Source organism: Tupaia chinensis, unplaced genomic scaffold, assembly GCF_000334495.1.
Source record: "Tupaia chinensis unplaced genomic scaffold, TupChi_1.0 Scaffold000067_1, whole genome shotgun sequence".
Classification (NCBI taxonomy): Eukaryota; Metazoa; Chordata; class Mammalia; order Scandentia; family Tupaiidae; genus Tupaia; species Tupaia belangeri.
The window spans coordinates 4,197,784-4,214,931 of record NW_006159526.1 but is presented as its reverse complement, the minus strand read 5'-3'; the positions used below and the strand labels follow the sequence as shown (position 1 = coordinate 4,214,931).

At 50.1% G+C, this 17,148-nt stretch overlaps 1 protein-coding gene across 1 annotated transcript in view; it reads right to left on the bottom strand.

The window, feature by feature from the left end:
• Window positions 1–17,148, bottom strand: part of PPP5C (protein phosphatase 5 catalytic subunit) — a 34,959-nt gene that overhangs the window by 4,147 nt on the left and 13,664 nt on the right. The window contains exons 3-7 of the mRNA XM_006142099.3: window positions 13,029–13,176; window positions 12,217–12,338; window positions 1,954–2,019; window positions 1,580–1,678; window positions 659–764 (exon numbers count right to left, since the gene is read on the bottom strand). Coding sequence (XP_006142161.1) covers window positions 659–764; window positions 1,580–1,678; window positions 1,954–2,019; window positions 12,217–12,338; window positions 13,029–13,176 — 541 coding nt within the window. The remainder of the gene's footprint in view (window positions 1–658; window positions 765–1,579; window positions 1,679–1,953; window positions 2,020–12,216; window positions 12,339–13,028; window positions 13,177–17,148) is intronic.

Below are 17,148 nucleotides of genomic sequence, written 5' to 3'. Positions count from 1 at the left end.
GCTCTTCCCTCCCTGTCAGGGGCTGCCACAGCCTCCAGGTGCTATAGCCAAAGTTCTGGGGGGTCCCCGAGGCCCCCCCTTTCCCCCACACCTGCATCTGCTCCTCTGATAAATCCTCTGGGCTCTAGGTCAAAAGTGAGCCTGAGGGGACCGGCAGTTGGTGTAACGGCTATGTCGCTGCACTCCCATGTAGTCGACTGTGGTTCGAGTCCTGGACCTGGTGGCTTAAACTCACACTGGGCACGTGTGCATGTGAGCCCAAGATTCCGAGAGGAGAATGGAGGAGAAGGGATTGCGGCATGGCCATCCCCCCTGGGGGGTGATTCTCACTTTCTGTCTCTCTGTCTCTGTCTTTCTGGCGAGCACATGCACCCTATAGCAAAAACCTCCCCCCCACCCCCCAAAAAAAAGTGAGCCTGAGGGGCCAGCAGGTGGTGTAGTGATTACCATGTGGTAATCATGGACCACATGGCTGACCATGGTTCGAGTCCTGGACCTGGTGGCTTGAAACTCATGCAGCCCCAGGAGTGAGTCAGTGAATACAAAACACAGGCTGCTGCACTCCTCCTTGCTCCACAGGGAGGGACGGGGCTCAACAAGGGGAAGCGAGCGCCGTGCACAAGACCCCGACCCCACGCCCTACCACCTCCTGACTCACCTCGAAGTAAGTGGAAGTGATCAGGGTACAGGAGCTTAAAACCAAAAAGAGTGAGGATCACTTCTACGGAGAAGGAGCCGCGGTCCACAAAGTCGCCATTAAATATCTGCCCTGCTAAGGAAAACGGCAGGGGTAGGGGGAATTGAAGGGGTGCAAAAGGGGCCTGAGGGGCTGCTGCTCCCCACCTCTCCATACCAAGACTCCTGTTGTCACCTCCCAAGCAGTGAGGCTCAGTGGGGCTCAGGGAGATGGGCTTTGTCCCTCTCCTCGCTGTGGGGTCTGGCCAGCCTCTTCGCCTGAGCCTCAGAAGGACAGAAAGCGGACCCCCACCTCACTTTGCTTCTCAGGGAAGTTCATGGCAGAGGCGGGGCCCCAAGGAGCCCGCCCACTTCAGTTGCTGCCCCAAAGCTACAGGGGAGACACAACGCATCACCCCCACCCAACAATGTAGGGGTGCAGTGGCCCTAACCAGTGGCCTCTGATCTATCTGCAAACACCAGAGAGCAGAGCACGCAGGCCCTGTCCTGAGGCGCTGCACACGCAGACTTCTCGCAGGGACCCCACGAGGCAGGCTCTGTTATTAGCCAAGAGGGGAAGTGACTGCCAGGTCACAGAGCCAGGTGGTGGTGAAGCCTGGAGAGAACCCAGGCATGGGCAGTGCCTGTGCTGCTCACATGTGACCTTGCAGCATGAGAAGACGGGCCTGGACACTGACAGGCTGAGCCACCGGCAGTGGGATAGGCCCAGCCTGACTGACTGGGAGCCTGGAGTGAGTGTGAGGCTGGTCTGCACCCGACCATGCCTTGTGCCCGAGCACGGTGCAGACCCCTCCTTCCACAGTCCCTCCTCTTGCCCCAGTGCAGATCTGGGATGGTGCTGGGGCGGGGGTGGGTGCGGGGGCCGCTCTGCTGAGAAGGATACGTAGGGGTTGGTCTCCGAGGGTAAACCGTTGAGCTCGAATATGTTGAGGAGGTCATAGAACTGGCCGTGGGTGTCCCCACACACTGTAATCTTCTCTGTCTGGAAGAAAAGAGGCCACCGGAGAGGGAGGGGCCCAGAGAGAGATGTGGGGAGGGGCCGAAGTGAGGGCAGGGGTCAGAGGTTACAGCAGACCAAGAAGAACCATGCAAGAGACACAGGCAGGGGACAGAAATGCAGAGTGTAGGACAGAGACCAAGAGCCAGGAGAGGAACATGGAAAGACATGGGGAGGGGTGTCTGGCGGACAGGGAAGTTGGTGAGTTCCTGAGCCCGCACCCCCAGCACCCCCAACCCCCACTGTCCCACGAAGCGCACCTCTTTCAGAGTGGTCTCCACGAGCGTGCTCAGCTTGGAGAGGACCTCTTTGACCTGCACCAGAATCTGGAAGGCAGGGCAGACTGAGCAGACGGGTAAACACCCCACAGCCCACCCAGCCCCCAGGAGCCTGGCCTGCCCAGGACACGCTGCCGGGCTGAGGGTGAGGGAAAAGCAGGGGCGAGGGTGGGAGGAGCGCCCAGATGAGGGGGCTGGCCGCTCAGTGCCCCAGGCTGTGTTCTGAGCGCTCGGGATCATTTCAGGTGAAAACCTTGATTCGTGGTTTTTCTTAAAATAGTCAGTGTCGTGAGGAAACACATGGGTGAATCCAGATGGTAGAACATTTTATAAAAGAACTAGCCTGGACACAGCTGAACGTCACAGTCTTTATAAGAGTCTCTCAGGAAAGGTATGAGAGCTGTGAGTCTTTCTGGATGAAAAGAGGGGAAAAGGCAGGCCGGATGCAGCACCTGAGCCTTCACAGGAGCTGGAGAGCTATAAAAACCAGCTCAAAAGCATGTTTGAGGAAAACTGGGGAAACGCAGGTAATGTCATTTTTTACAGATTGAGAATGACCTTGACAACGTACTTGCCAGTGATTCCAGATTTCGTGGACGGCCAGTGGACTTCAGATTAATCAGTATTTATATCGTATCAAAGCTGAACTTGTAAGACAGGGCAGCGGGACTGTGGTCTCGGGAGAATGCCCTCCTTTTAGGAGATTCAGGTTATGATGGCTCTAACTTATCCCCAAATGGTTTGGGGGGGGTAGTAGGACTGCGTGCGCACACACACGCACACACAGTGTCAGGATGAAGCAGCAGCAAACGTGTCACAATGTTAACAGTGGATTTCAGTGACAGGTGTGTGGATTTTAACTGTGCTGTTCATTCAGCTTTGCTGCAGGGTTCATGATAACCTTATTGGGAATAAAATAAAGCTCTAAAAGGCAGGAGGTGTCTATCCACTTCTGGTGAAAACGTAGACAGTTAGGAAAGACTGTGGTTGTCTCCCGGATGATGAGAACGTGCTGTACACCCAACAAAATCAAACCGTAAACCACCAGCCGAGAGCACAGAGGGCCCCAAACGGATGTGTGCGCAGCCGGCGCCAAGCCCGCGGCTGCTCCCATTCTGGCACTGTGCCAAGGGCAGGCCCCACCAGGCTGAGCGTGAGAGGAGCCCGGGGCATGCCAGAGGCCCCCTGTGGACTGGCGTGACAGACGGAGCCCCAGGGAGCCCCGGCCGCAGAGTGCCCCTGCCCTCACCCGCTGACTATCTCGCGGCTTTCATGGGAGTGAGAGGCTGAGAGACCAGAGGCACAGAAGTGGGGGTGAGACTGAGAGCACAGAGCTCCCCACGACCTACATGCTGGCAGCAGGGCTGGCATACAGATCTCCCATGGTTCCAAATGCTGGTGACTTCAGAACGTTAAGACCCCCTGGTACAGGCCCAAGCCCAGCTAAAGACGAAGTACCGATTCTACTCAAAGCTGCAGGTGAACTAGCCCCAAAGAAAGCTATTCCCGAAGTGCAGAAGAGGTTGACAGAGCCCCTTACTCCTGCAACCTTACAGAAGGATGCACCAGCTTCCCAGAAAAAAAAAAAAAAAAAAAAAATTAATGATTAGAGACAGGCAGGGTCTTCTATGCTGCCCAGGCTGGCTTTGAAACTTTTTTTTTTTTTTTTTTAATTTTAGGTTTGTGCCATAGGGTGCATGTAATTACCAGAGAGACAGAGAAGGAAAGTGAGAAATCACCCCCCAGGGGCATGGCCATACTGTAATCCCTTCTTCTCCATTCTCCTCTAGGGGTTTGGGGCACCTACACATGCATGCCCAGTATGAGTTTTCAAGCCGCTCAGTCCAGGACTTGAACCGCAATTGACTGCATGGGAATCCAGCGCCTTACCCACCGTGCCACCTGCTGGCCCCTAAGGAAACTTTTATGCACCTCTGGCTCTACTGCTCTTCTGCACCAAGTGCCCGGCACTGGGAGACACATGAAGAAATGACAATAGCTGCAGACTCAGAGATGAATCTGCCTGTGACGTAACCAGCCCTGAGACCTAAAGTAACAGCAGTGGGGTGTTAAAGGACTGCCGGGAAAGGTGGACAGCGTGCTGAGCGTCTGGGGGAGGACGGTGGGAACTAGAAACCCAACGACACGGAAATGCTACAAATGGAAAATACACGATCACAAACCAGACATCTGCTGGGTTTAATAAGCCGTCAGAATTAGTGAACACAGAAACAAATGAAAAGCATGGGAGAGGAGGGTGAAGAGCAGGGGACAGCAAAAACCCAGATCTGCAGATCAGTATCAAATGGTCTAAAATCATGCAATTAGGGACCAGCAGATGGCATAATGGGAGTCACTGGACTCCCATGTAGTCAACCACGGTTCGAGTCCCAGACCCAAGAGCTTGAAACTCAATGCCAAGCACGTGTGCCCAAAATCCCAAGAGGAGAAAGGAGGAGAAGGGACTGTGGCGTGGCCCTCCCCCTGAGGATGGGGGAGAGATGGTGATTCCTTCCTTTCTGTCTCTCCAGCAAGCACATGCGCATGCACCCTATAGCAAAAATCTTCAGAAAAAGCATGTGATTGGATTTCCAGTGAAGAAGAAATGGAAAGAAATATATGAAGTGATAACTCCCAAGAACTTTCCAAAAATAATTAAAGATATTAATGCACAGATCTGAAAAGCTCAGTGAGTACAGGATAAACACATACACAGAGACACTCCTCAAGGCAAAGAATACTGAAAACACAAAACCTTGACACCAGTGAGAGAAACAGACAGGCTAATACCACAGAAAGATACATGAACAGTGGCTGGGTTCTCATCGGAAAAATGGAGGGCAGATGATAACAGAAAAATACATTTAAGGGGCATGGTGGCACCCACCCTATGGAAAAATACATTTAAAAGAGCTGAGAGAGGGGCCAGCAGGTGATGTAGTGGTTAAGGTGCTGGACTACACATGGTCAACCCTGGTTCGAGTCCCAGACGTGATGGCCAGAAAATCATGCCAGGCCTGTGTGTGTACATGACCAGAATCCCAAGAAGACAGTGAAAGAAAAGTGACCGCAGCATGGCCATCCCCTTGGGGGATGATTTCACACTTTCCTTCTCACTGTCTCTCTCTCTCCAGCAAGCACACAAACCCTGGGGCAAAAAAAAAAAAAAAAAAAAACCTAAAAAACAAATAAAGAAACAAAAACTAGAAAAAAAGTGCTGAAAGAAAAATGTCACCCTGGACTGCTACATCCAGCAATATATCCCTAAAAAATGACGGCAAAATAACTCTTTACAGGCAGACAAAAGCCGAGAGAAATGAGGGGCTTCCCAGGGCAAAAACGGCCTTGGCTGGCAGTTCCTACCCGTGCTACTATACCGGGCACAAGGGCAAGTTTGGACACGAGTTTCTGGAGTTCGAGTTGCAGCCAGATGGAAAGCTTAGACGCAGCAACAGCAGCAATTACAAGAATGATGTCATGGTCAGAAAGAGGCTTATGCACACACGATCCTAATGGAAGACCTGCAGAACATTATTATTATTTTTAAAATTATTCTACTTATTTATTATTATTTCATTTGACCAGAGAGAGAGAGAGGGAAAGTGAGAAAGCAAGTCACCAGATCCAGGACTCAACTCGATGGATTACGTGAGAGTCCAGCAACTTTAACCACTACGGGCGCCAGCAGCCAGCCCTGCATTTTTCTTTTTTAAAGACTATTTATTTATTCATTTAATTCCATTTGTTATTATTACTGACCAGAGAGAAAGAAAGGGAAAGTGAGAAAGCAAGATGCCAGGTTCGGGACTCAAACCAGTTGGCCATCTGGGAGTCCAGCGCCCCAACCACCACCCACCCGCCGGCGGGCAGAGCATTATTGATGACAGTGAAATTATAAAAGAAGACACTTTGTGGACTCCTCTTACAGGGTTGGCTGACAAGAGCTTGAAATCAGAATTGCAGATGAATGCATTTCTTTTACCACATCAAAAGTCAAAGAATACTAAAGGCTTTCAAGTAGTTTACTGTTTGGTACAGGATCTGGAATGCTTAGGTTTTACTCTCGCTGGATTAAACCAATTTTGGGACCAGCAGATAGCATAATGGCTATGTCGCTGGATTCCCATGTAGTGGACTGTGGTTCAAGTCCCGGACCCAGTGGCTTAAACTAATGCCAGGCGTGTGTGCATGCATACCCAAGATCCCGAGAGGAGAACAGAGGAGAAGGGATTGCGGCATGACCATCCCCCTGGGGAGTGATTTCTCACTTTCTGTCTCTTTCTGGGGAGCACACATGCCCTACAGCAAAAACCTCTCAAAAAATAAAATAAAATAAAATAAACCAATTTTTACAAGTGTATGTTTTTGAAGCAGTTTGTATTAATATATTTAATTAAGGGTTGGGTAAGAGTTTTTGTCATTTACAAACACTGGGATTTGTATGAATGTGAAGCAAACAAAATTATTTTTGCATGTAAACGAAAAATAAGAAAATACAAGGCCAATAGATGGCATAGAGGTTAAGGCAGCTGAATTCTACATGCCTGACAATGTGGTTTGAGTCCTGGACCTGGTGGCTGGAAAAGTCACAGCAGGTTTGTGTGAGTGCACGCCCAAAATGCCAAGAGAAGGGAAGAGAGGGGATTGCATGGTCGTCCCCATAGGGGGATGATTTCTCACATTCTCTTCTCTCTGTCCCTCTCTGGTGAGCACATACACTCTATAGCAGAATTAAAAAAGAAAAAAGAATACACAAACAGGTTTAAGAGTTATCCTCACTTGGCTCCAAGTGGGGTGGACAGTCCCATAAAAATAAAGTTTTGTAAATAGAAACCCATTTTGGTTGAAATTATGCTTTAATAAAACATAACAAAGTCTGGAAAAAATTTCTTTTTTTGATAGATTTTTGCTATAGGGTGCATAGGCTTGCAGGAGAGACAGAGACAGAAAGTGAGAAATCACGCCCCCGGGGGGATGGCCATATCACAATCCCTTCTCTTTCATTCTCCTCTTGGGATCTTGGGCACACACACACACATGAGCCTGGTGTGAGTTTTAAGCCACCAGGTCTGGGACTTGAATTGCAAGCCATTATGTGGGAGTACAGTGACATAACCATTATGCTACCTGCTGGTCCCTAACAAATTTCTAAAAAGCTGAAAGAATAAGCCTTTTTAGGACTACTGATTCTTTAAAGCAAGGATGACAATGTATTACAGGGTTCAGAGCACATGCATAAATATAATAAGAATGCAAAGGTCAGGAGCAAGAAAAAGAAATCACAATATTGCAGGACTCTAAGTAAATAGTGTTATTTGAAGGTAGAATGGGACAGGTTAAGATTGAACACTATTATCTGGAGCAGCCTTTCTCATCCAAGGGTATGGGAAACAAGCCCCACAGAAAATACTTTCAGTGACTACTTTCTCAGTTCTCCCAAGGAGATTCACAGGAGAAAGGTTAACTCACAGCATATGACAGATGCCTAAGGGCATCAGAGCTTAATTCTTTCAAAGAACCTCAGTTGAGAAGGGCTGTTCTTGAGCAACCACTAAACATGTACTCCTTTCCTCACCACACACGTGCTAACGTCTATCAAAAAGTCATGAGACCAGATCAAATGAAATGCTAAAATATTCTTGACTCACAGAAAAGTCAGTAAAAAGAGGAACAACAGAAAAAAAATGGGATAGAGGGGCCAGCAGTTGGCATGGTGGTTAAGGGCGCTGGATTCCCACACGGCCAACCATGGTTCAAGTCCTGAACTTGGCAGTTTGCTTTCTCGCTCTCTCTCTCCGTCCCTCTCTAAGTCAAATTAAAAATAAGTGAATAAATAAAGTTAAATAAAGTTAAAATAAAAAGAGATATCCAAAGAATAGATTCAAATGCAACTACAGTGATAATTACATTAAGTATAAATTAACTAAACATTCTTTTTTTTTTTTTTTTTTGAGAGATTTTCACTATAGGGTGCGTGCGCGCGCCAGAGAGAAACAGAGAGACAGAAAGCGAGAAATCACCCCCCAGGGGGGATGGTCACGCCGCAATCCCTTCTCCATTCTCCTCTCGGGATCTTGGGCACGCACACACACGCGCCCCGCCTGAGTTTTAAACCACCGGGTGCGGGACGCGAACCACAGTCGACTACGTGGGAGTCCAGCGACATAGCCATTATGCTAACTGCTGGTTCCCAATTAACTGAACATTCTAAACAAAAGGCAGAGACTGTCAGACTGGAAATTAAAGACCCGAGGGAACAGCAAATGGCATAATGGTTATGTTGCTAGATTCCCCCATGGTCAACTGCAGTTTGAGACCCGGACCCGGTAGCTTCAAACTCACGCAGGCACATATGCATGTGTGCCCAAAATCCCGAGGAGAATGGAGGACAAGGGATTGTGGCATGGCCATCCTGGAGTGATTTCTTATTTTCTATTGCTCGGTCTCTGTCTCTCCAGTGAACGCATGCCCCTACAATTCATAAGAAAAAACAAATATAAAGAGAAGACAGGTTGAAAATAAAAGGGTAGAAGTTATACCATGCAAAAAGCTAAGTACAAAAAACCTAGTCTAACATATTAGTAACTAAAAATGTGGATTTCAAACCAGAACATACTGGCAGAGCCATTCCCTAACAATAAAGAGAGTCAATTCATCAAGAAAGCCTAACAATCCTAAAACGTATACTTAACAAGTTTCAAAATACATGCAAAAACTGACTGATCTGGGACCAGCAGATGGCATTAATTGTTACAATGCTGGACTCCCACATAGTTGACCGTGGTTCGAGTCCTAGACTTGGTGACTTAAAATTCACACTGGGTGTGTGTGCACATTTTCCTGCCCAAAATCCTGAAAGGAGAATGGAGGAGAAGGGATTGTAGTGGCTGTACCCCCAGAGGAGTGATTTCTCACTTTCTGTCTCTCTGGCTAGCAAAAATCTCTCAAGAACAAACTAACCAACCAACTTGACAAATTTATAGGGAAGAATAAACAAACCCACAATTACAGCAGATCTTTCAACAGCCCTCCCTCAATAAATGATAGGACAATTCGGAAAAAGAAATAGTGATGCTACAAAAGATTTTACTAGTAGTCACAACCACCTTAATCTAATGGACAGTTATAGAAACAACCCTACAGCTAACAACTGCAAAATAGGTATTATTTTCCAGTACACAACACATGCATGCCAAAATAGACCTAAAAATAGCCCCAAATTAAATCATACAAAGTTTGTGCTCTGACCGAAATAGTACTAAATGAGGAATCAATAACAATAATATATGTAGAAAAACCCTCAACTATTTGGAAGTAAAACAATACATTTCTTAATGACCTACAGGTAAAATAAAAAACTCACAAGGAAAAAATCATAACAGTATCAAGAACACAACATATCAAAACTCACAGGATGCAGCTAATTCACTGCTTAGGAGGAAGTTTTAGTTTTAGAGGTTTTGAGTAGAAGAGAAGGTAAAAAAATTAACAGCACAAATGTTACCTTCATAAGAAGCTGGGAGAAAGCAAATTAAGCCCAAAGTATGCAGAAGAACAAATACAAGGTGGAAGAAAATCAATGAAACAGAAGATAATCAAGAGAAATTCAACATGAGCAGTGAAAGCACATATTCATAAAAAGACTTATCCAAGAAAGTTCATAGCAGCTTTATTTATAAAAGCTAAAAGGGATGGGGCTGGCAGGTGACATGGTAGTTAAGGCACTGGACTCTCACAAGGCCAACTGTGGTTCGAGTCCCAGACCTGGCAGTTTGCTTTCTCATTTTCCCTCTATGGTCAAATATAATAATAATAATAATAATAAATAAATAATTCTTTTTTTTAAAGGCCAAAAAGTAGAATCATCCTCAATGACCATATAAACTGACTGAATTCATCACACAACAGAATACTTGAGTTCCTTATACACACAATATGCATGCATGAAACACACGTGATGTTGAGCAAAAGAAGACCAGCACTACAGAGTGTAAACACGTATATGAAGTTCAAAACCAGGCAGAATTGATTTATGGTCGTAGAAAGTCAGATCGGTGGTCACCTCCGGGATGGAAACAATGGCTGACTGGAAAGGTGTAAAAGGAATTTTCTGGGTAAGAGAAATGTCCTGAAAACCATTTGGGCAATGGGCATATCAAACTATCAAAACTCATATAACCAGGCACTTAAGATTTATCCATTCTACTTCACTTAAAAACAACCAGAAGTAGGACCAGCAGTTAGCATAATGGCTATGTCGCTGGACTCCCATGTAATCAACTGTGGTTCGAGTCCCGGATCCAGCGGCTTGAATTCACGCCGGGCGCGTGTGCGTGCGTGCCAAAGATCTCGAGAGGAGGATAGAAGAGAAGGGATTGCGGCATGGCCATCCCCCCTGGGGGGTGATTTCTCGCTTTTTGTCTCTCTGTCTTTCTGGCGAGTGCACGCGCCTTGCAGCAAAAAGCCTCTCCAAAAAAAAAAAACCCAAAATAAAACCAAAAAAAAAAAACAACCGGAAGCTAGCTTCATAGCACAGTAGTTAAAAGGAGCCAGATCCCACATGGCTGACTGCAGTTCAAGTCATAGCCCGCCACCCTGAAAAACACACAGATATGTGTGCATGCCCCAAATCCTTGACAGAATGAAGAAATGAAGAGAAACGACTGCAGCCTAACCATGCCCCATTAGGGGGTGCTTTCTCTCTTTCTCTGGTGAGCACAAGAGCCTTCAGCAATTAAAAAGAAAAAGGGGGAACCAGTAGTTGGCATAATTGCTATGTCATTGGACTTCCATGTAGTCGACCCCAGTTTGAGTCCCGGGCCCGGTGGCTTAAACTCACGCCTGGCGCATGCGAATGCATGTCCAAGATCCTGTGAGGAGACTGGAGGAGAAGGGATTGCGGCGTGGCCCTCTCCCCCTGGGAGGTGATTTCTCACTTCCTGTCTCTGTGTCTCTGTCTTTCTGGTGAGCACATGCATCCTATAGCAAAAACCTCTCCAAAAATAAAAAGAAAGAAAAAAGAAAAAAAAAAGGGGGACCAACAGATGGCATAATGGTTACGCCCCTGTACTCCTATGTAGTCAACTGCAGTTCAAGTCCCAGACCCAGTGGCTTAAAACTCACGCCATGCACGTGAGTGCGTGCCCAAAATCCTGAGAGGAGAATGGAGAAGGGACTGCTGTGTGGCTATCTCCCTGGAGGGGAGGGTGATTTCTTGCTGTCTCCCTGTCTCTCAGGCAAGTGCACATGCCCTATAGCAAAAAATTCTTAAAAAAAAAAAAAAAAAGGTTAAATAAGGTTTTCTCAGCCCAGTTAGTAAATTAGGTTCCCTATAGCAAAAATCTCTCTCTCTAAAAAAAAAAAAATAAATAAAAAATAGACATTCCTCCTTGTCTCTCACCTCTACCAACAATGATCACCACAACGGCAAACCCGTCCGGGGCACTAACTGTGTGCCACGTGCTGTTCTAAGCACTGACGAAGATTAAATGCAGTTCCTACAACAACACTGGGCACAGGCAAGGTGATTATTCCTATTTTACAAGGAGGACAGCAGGTGCAGAGGTCAAGCTAGCCCATGGGCACACAGCGAATATGTGGGAAGTGAGTTTTGACCCCAGGCTGTCTGACTGCTGGGTCCATCAACTGGCAATCTTACCCACTGCCTTCAGGTGGGACAGGTGTCTCCCTGCTTGCCCCAGGCCCCAGAGCTTCCAAGATCTTTCTGATCACCAGCCACTCTTCTACAGCACATGCCTGTCAAAGCGCTACACCCTCCCAGCACCCCAGGGTGCGGTAGACCCCAGAAGCTCCTCAACTGTACAGAGGGTCCTGACCAGGTGGACTGTTGGGGCCTGAGTCTCACTCAACCAGCTAACCACCCTGTGGCTGCCCTTCTGGGTACCTCAGGGACAGGAACAGCTACCAAGTCCCAAGCAACCTGCAGCATCTGCAGCCACCGACCCTCAAAAGCCCAGGATGAAAACCCTCAGTGAACAGCTCTGCTGCTCCATCACCTCTGACCCAGACCTTGGCCTAACCTCTCTGCCCCTGTGTTTCTACAAGGCTGCCATCTCCCCAGACTACTGTGGTACTCGATGAGGTCACACGGTGACCCCCTTGCCAATGTCCTGCACATGACTAACTCAGGAGGTATAAGCCATTATAGTCGCCTCAGTGCCCCCGGCTGGCAGTGCTACGATGCCACCCAGGGCTAGGCGTGTGTACCTGGTACCACGGCCTTACCTGGTAAGCACACTTCCGGTGCAGCTTCTTCTGGTCCTTGTACCACTGCATGAGCTCCTTCATGAAGGTGATTGTCACTTTGCCATCCTCAAGCTTGGGCCCGCTATACTCGTCCTCAATGGCTGGTGTGTGAGCAGGGAGATGAGAGTCAGTGGCCACAGCCATTGTGAGGGTGTGAAGGGGGCTAGCATCCCGAGGCAGGGCAGATGCTGGACACACAGTGGGTGGGGAGTAGGGCAAACAGAGCGTCTTCTCCCTGGTCAGGTCCTTACAGGCTGGTGCTGCTTCTGGGTGGGCCTGGCTCAGAGGCCCTCTTCTGACTTCGCTCTGCCTCCCCTGGCCTCTCACCTTTCCTACGCGATCTCATAGCATTTAACATGATTATTTCCTGGTCTTGTTCATCATCGCTCTCCTCACTAGACTGTCAGCTCCACGAAGGCAGGAGCAGCTCTGTCTGCAGCATCTCCCCAGGGCCTGGCACACAGGAGGTGCTCGGCCATGATCTGTGGGGTACATGGCTGAGTCTTCTCAGCTCCTGAGGGTGGGTCAGGCCCGGGAAGCAGAGCAGACAGCAAAGAAGCCAGCAGAAGGCCAGGGCCCGGACACAGGGAGGAGGGCGGCAAAGCAGTAGGGTCATGGCTCACCCAACACACCCTCTGGGGAACTGGAGGCCTAGATCTGGACTACAGAGTTCCCAGAAATGCAGGCAGAGAAACGGATGGCAGGGGCTGAGAATGGGGACCAGAGGCTGCCCCAGTGTGTGCAGGGGATAGAGGGCCCTGCAGGGGACGTGGAGCGTCAGCCTGACTCACTCATGCTCTCGATGTCCAGCGAGTCCACAACAGAACGCTTGTGCTCATCGCCTGCGATGGCCCGCTCGAAGGCCTTCTGCTTCACGATCTTGTTGCATTCCTGGTATTTCATCTTGGCGTCCTTGTCGTGGGGCTTCACCTTCACCACCTGGGCAGGAAGGAGGGACGAGGCATCAACACCAAGGTGGAGCCCATCCGGTGTGAAGGAGCCACCAGAATGAGGACACGCAGCTGCCCTTGGACTGCCTGGCCCTGGGTCCAAAAGCACCAGTCAGACCACTAGGGACCCAAGCATGAGTGGTGTCACCTGGACACGTTCAACCCGACTTCTTATACACTCTGCACCTCTAAACTGGGCCTAGCAGAGCTGCCTACAAAGGTGCCTTTTTTTTTTTTTTTTAAGAGTTTTTGCCTTGGGCTGTGTGTGCTTGCCAGAGACAGTGAGACAGAAAGTGAGACATCACCCCAGGGGGATGGCCACTTTGCAACCCCTTCTCCTACTGGGATCTTGGGCACACACACGTGCCCAGTGTGATTTTCAAGCCGCCAGTCCAGGACTCGGACCACAGTCAGCCATGCAGGAGTCCAACAACATCACCGCTGGACTATCTGCTGGCTTCCACACAGGTGCTCTTAAGAAGTCTTAGCTACAACCCCCATTAAAACACAAAACAAGCAACACTACCCATCTGAGGACCAGTCCCTCAGTCTCAGGCTTCGGAGGTTTGAACTCCAGCTGTGCCAACCCCGTACAGGGGAATCTGCCTTTGTAAGATGAGAGTGACCACAGTATTTGCCCGAAGGGCCACCGTGAGAGCTAGCATGTACGGCAGTGGCAGTCGGCCAAGGACACACACACCGACTGCTCCTCATGCCCCTTCCCAGGCTGCTGTCCCAAGAAGACCAGCTCATATACAGCACTGGACAAGCAGCTTGGACACAGTACTTCCCGGTCTAAGGAGCCAGTCCCCACCTCTCTCCCACCTCTGTCCTGCTTCCTGAAAACCCTGATCCTCCAAGCTCGAATGCAGACAAGGCTGGATTCAGATCTTGCCTCTGCCACTTAGCTGCTGTGTGACCTTGCTCAAGTGACTTCACCTCTCAGAGCCTCAGTTATCTGTAACTATTTCTGTAACTGTGCAGCCTGCCTGACCTGCCCACCCTGAGGCCTCCCCAGTAGTGGGGACAGAGAGGAGGGTGCCAAGGCTGGCTCTCATGTGCAGAAGTACGAGCCGGAAGGCTGTGCAAACCTGTTAACTCCCCAGGTTATCCAGCCAGTGGCTGGAAAGTGCTGCTCGTTCCCACTGGCAACGGATGTGTGGAGGGTGGGAAGAAGCTGGACAGTAGCAGGCGATGGCAGCCTCCCTGTCTGGGCAGGCCCAGGCCCAGGCCCAGGTTCAGGTGCCCTGCCAGGTGACTTCACCTGGGTACGGGTGTGGTGCAAGGCAGCACCAGACAGCCCTGGAGTTCTTCCCAAGGAAGAGAGGCTAAGCGTCCACACCCTGGGATAAGTCTAAATCTCCACTTGGCCTCGAAGCACTGCCCACCTCTCCGGTGTCTGCCCAGCACTTTGGCAGCCCACTCACAGGCTCCAGGTATGCCAGGTTTCCCTCAGCTGCAGACCTCTGCACAGGCTGCTCCTGCCCAGAACTCATGTCACCTCCAACTCCTTTCTAAATCCTCCTCTTCTCCTCCAGGAAGCCCTCCCTCTGGACTCCCTCACTCAAACCCTGAGCACTGCTGGGAATGGGTCTGTCCACCCAGAGGTGGCCCGGTGAGGGCAGGGCTGAGGCTGAGCCATGGCTGTGCTCCCAGCAGTGGACGTGTGGGGTGAAAAGCCTGGTGTTATGTGTCAGGCCGCTCAAACTGAAGAATGAGCAGCTAAGCACTTCCTCAGACTAGTCCAGTTCCCAGGGGGCTCTCAGGCTGGGGAGGAAGACGGAGGCAGCAGACAACACAGGGCAAAAGAAAAGGCTGCAGCAATGACACGGCTTACTCGAACTCTCATTACATGTCTGACCAGCAAGAGCAGCCCTGCTCCTCCCATCCACTGTGCAGCTCTACGAGGTCCCGTTATCACCATGACCCATTTGACAGATGAGGAAACGAGTCCCACAGAGGCTCACTGCAAGTGAACCCACAGAGCTCTCAAGGTAGAGCCATTTATGAACAGAGGGCTCTGCAGCTAGGAGTACTCTGCAGCTAGGAATGCTCCTAGCAGCCAGGAGTGTTCCCAGCAGCTAGGAGTGCTCACAGCAGCTAGGAAGGCTCTGCAGCTAGGAGGGCTCTGTAGCTATGAGTGCTCCCAGCAGCTATGAGTGTTCCCAGCAGCTAGGAGGGTTCTGCAACCAGGAGTGCTCATAGCAGTTAGGCGTGCTCCCAACAGCTAGGCGTGCTCCCAGCAACTCGGAGGGCTCACAGCACACACAACCCCATGCTGATGAAATGGGACACAGCCCAGGGTGTGGGGGGGTACTGCATGTGCTTGGGAACCGGGCGTGCTGGAGGTTCTAGGAAGGTGACTCAGTGCACGCACTGCCTTACGCAGCGGGGGCAGGGTAATCAAAGCCACCAATAGCTTATGTGTGATTCGGATCAGGTTTGGCCATGAGATGAGTTGTCTGAACTTACCAGAACAAGTTTTTAGACTTGTCTGAGTTTGGAACTGAGGGTAAGGGATTCCAGACCAGCAGCAAGAGCCCACGCTGAGTGGATCCCCGTTAACAAGGTGAACAGAGCCCTGTGATTATCTACAATGTAGACGATGAGGTGAGGCTCCCACGGCTACGCCCGCAGGCACCACGATGGGGGCTGGAACAGCTGGGTTTCCAGGGCCAGCAGCCCACTGCCCAGGAGCGGCCTGACACACAACACTAGGCTTTTCACCCCACACGTCCAGACCCTCTGGTGAGTTCAAGCAGCAAGCATTCCCAGCATAGTAAAACCAGAGATCAATGGGTGCTGCTTCAGCTGAGGGTTACAATGTGCCAAAAAATGTCTGCCCCCTGCATAGCCTGACGTGGGGACTTCCTGCTGTGGCCCTCAGAGGAGTGACCCACCCTCTGGGCCTTGGTTTCCTCATCTGCCCATCGGATACAAGAGTCCCTGAGGGCGGGGCTGTTGGGAAGATGAAATGAGTTTTTACCACATGAAGGTCCTCATGGTGTCTGGCCCACAGCGAGCGCTGTCTTAAGTACCAGCTATGGCAATTCCTGGCAGTTTCATGCGGGCCATACCACAGGGCACAGGCTTGCAAAGGCAAAGCACAGTGCTAATCGCGCTGGACCGTGCTAGAAGAAACCCAGAACAAGATCATATCACAGATCAAATAAAAAACCGGAAGCTCCCAAGAAGAAGCAGGTGTGCAGGAGTTCCCCAGATCTGACCTAGGCCCGCACAACCACCTGAGCAGAGGCATGAGAAAACACAGGAGGGGTTTTCTGAGAAGAGGACCCTACACGGGGAAGAGTCCGTCCTTAGAGTTTCCAGGGTCAGAACTAACGGAATGCAGATGCGGGTGGATGACAGATGAGGGGCTTTACTGGACTGGCTCACGTGACTGCCTGACCGGCGAGTCTGCGACAGTTGCTGCTCTTGTTCCCTAGGTCCGCTCAGCACAACAACGTCGTTAACGTAATGGGCAAGTGTGGTATCTTGTGGGCGGGAAGGGGATCAAGGTCTCTGCAAACTAATTACCACCTAGGGCTGGAGAGTGGCTCTGTCCCTCAGGTAGGACGGTGATGGTGTTGTGCTGGCCTTGCCAGCTGAACGCAAACTGCTTCTGGTGGGCTTTACAGACAGGTAAGGAGAAACAGGCATCTGTCAGACCAAGAGCTGCAGACCAGGTGCCGGGTGCGTCATGTGCTCGAGCAAAGCCCCATATTTGGTACGGCAGCTGCAATTAAAGTCACCATTTGGTTAAGCTTTCCATAATCTACTGTCATTCTCTAGGACCCATCTCGTCTGTACACAGGCCAGACAGGAGAGGGGGAATGGGGAAGTGGTGGGAATCACCACTCCTGCATCTTCCAAGGCCTCGGTGTGCCACGGATCTCCGCAATCCCTCCAGGGGCCGTGCTGCTGCCACTCAGTCTCCCCAGGTGGAGGCCGCCCTCTCGCA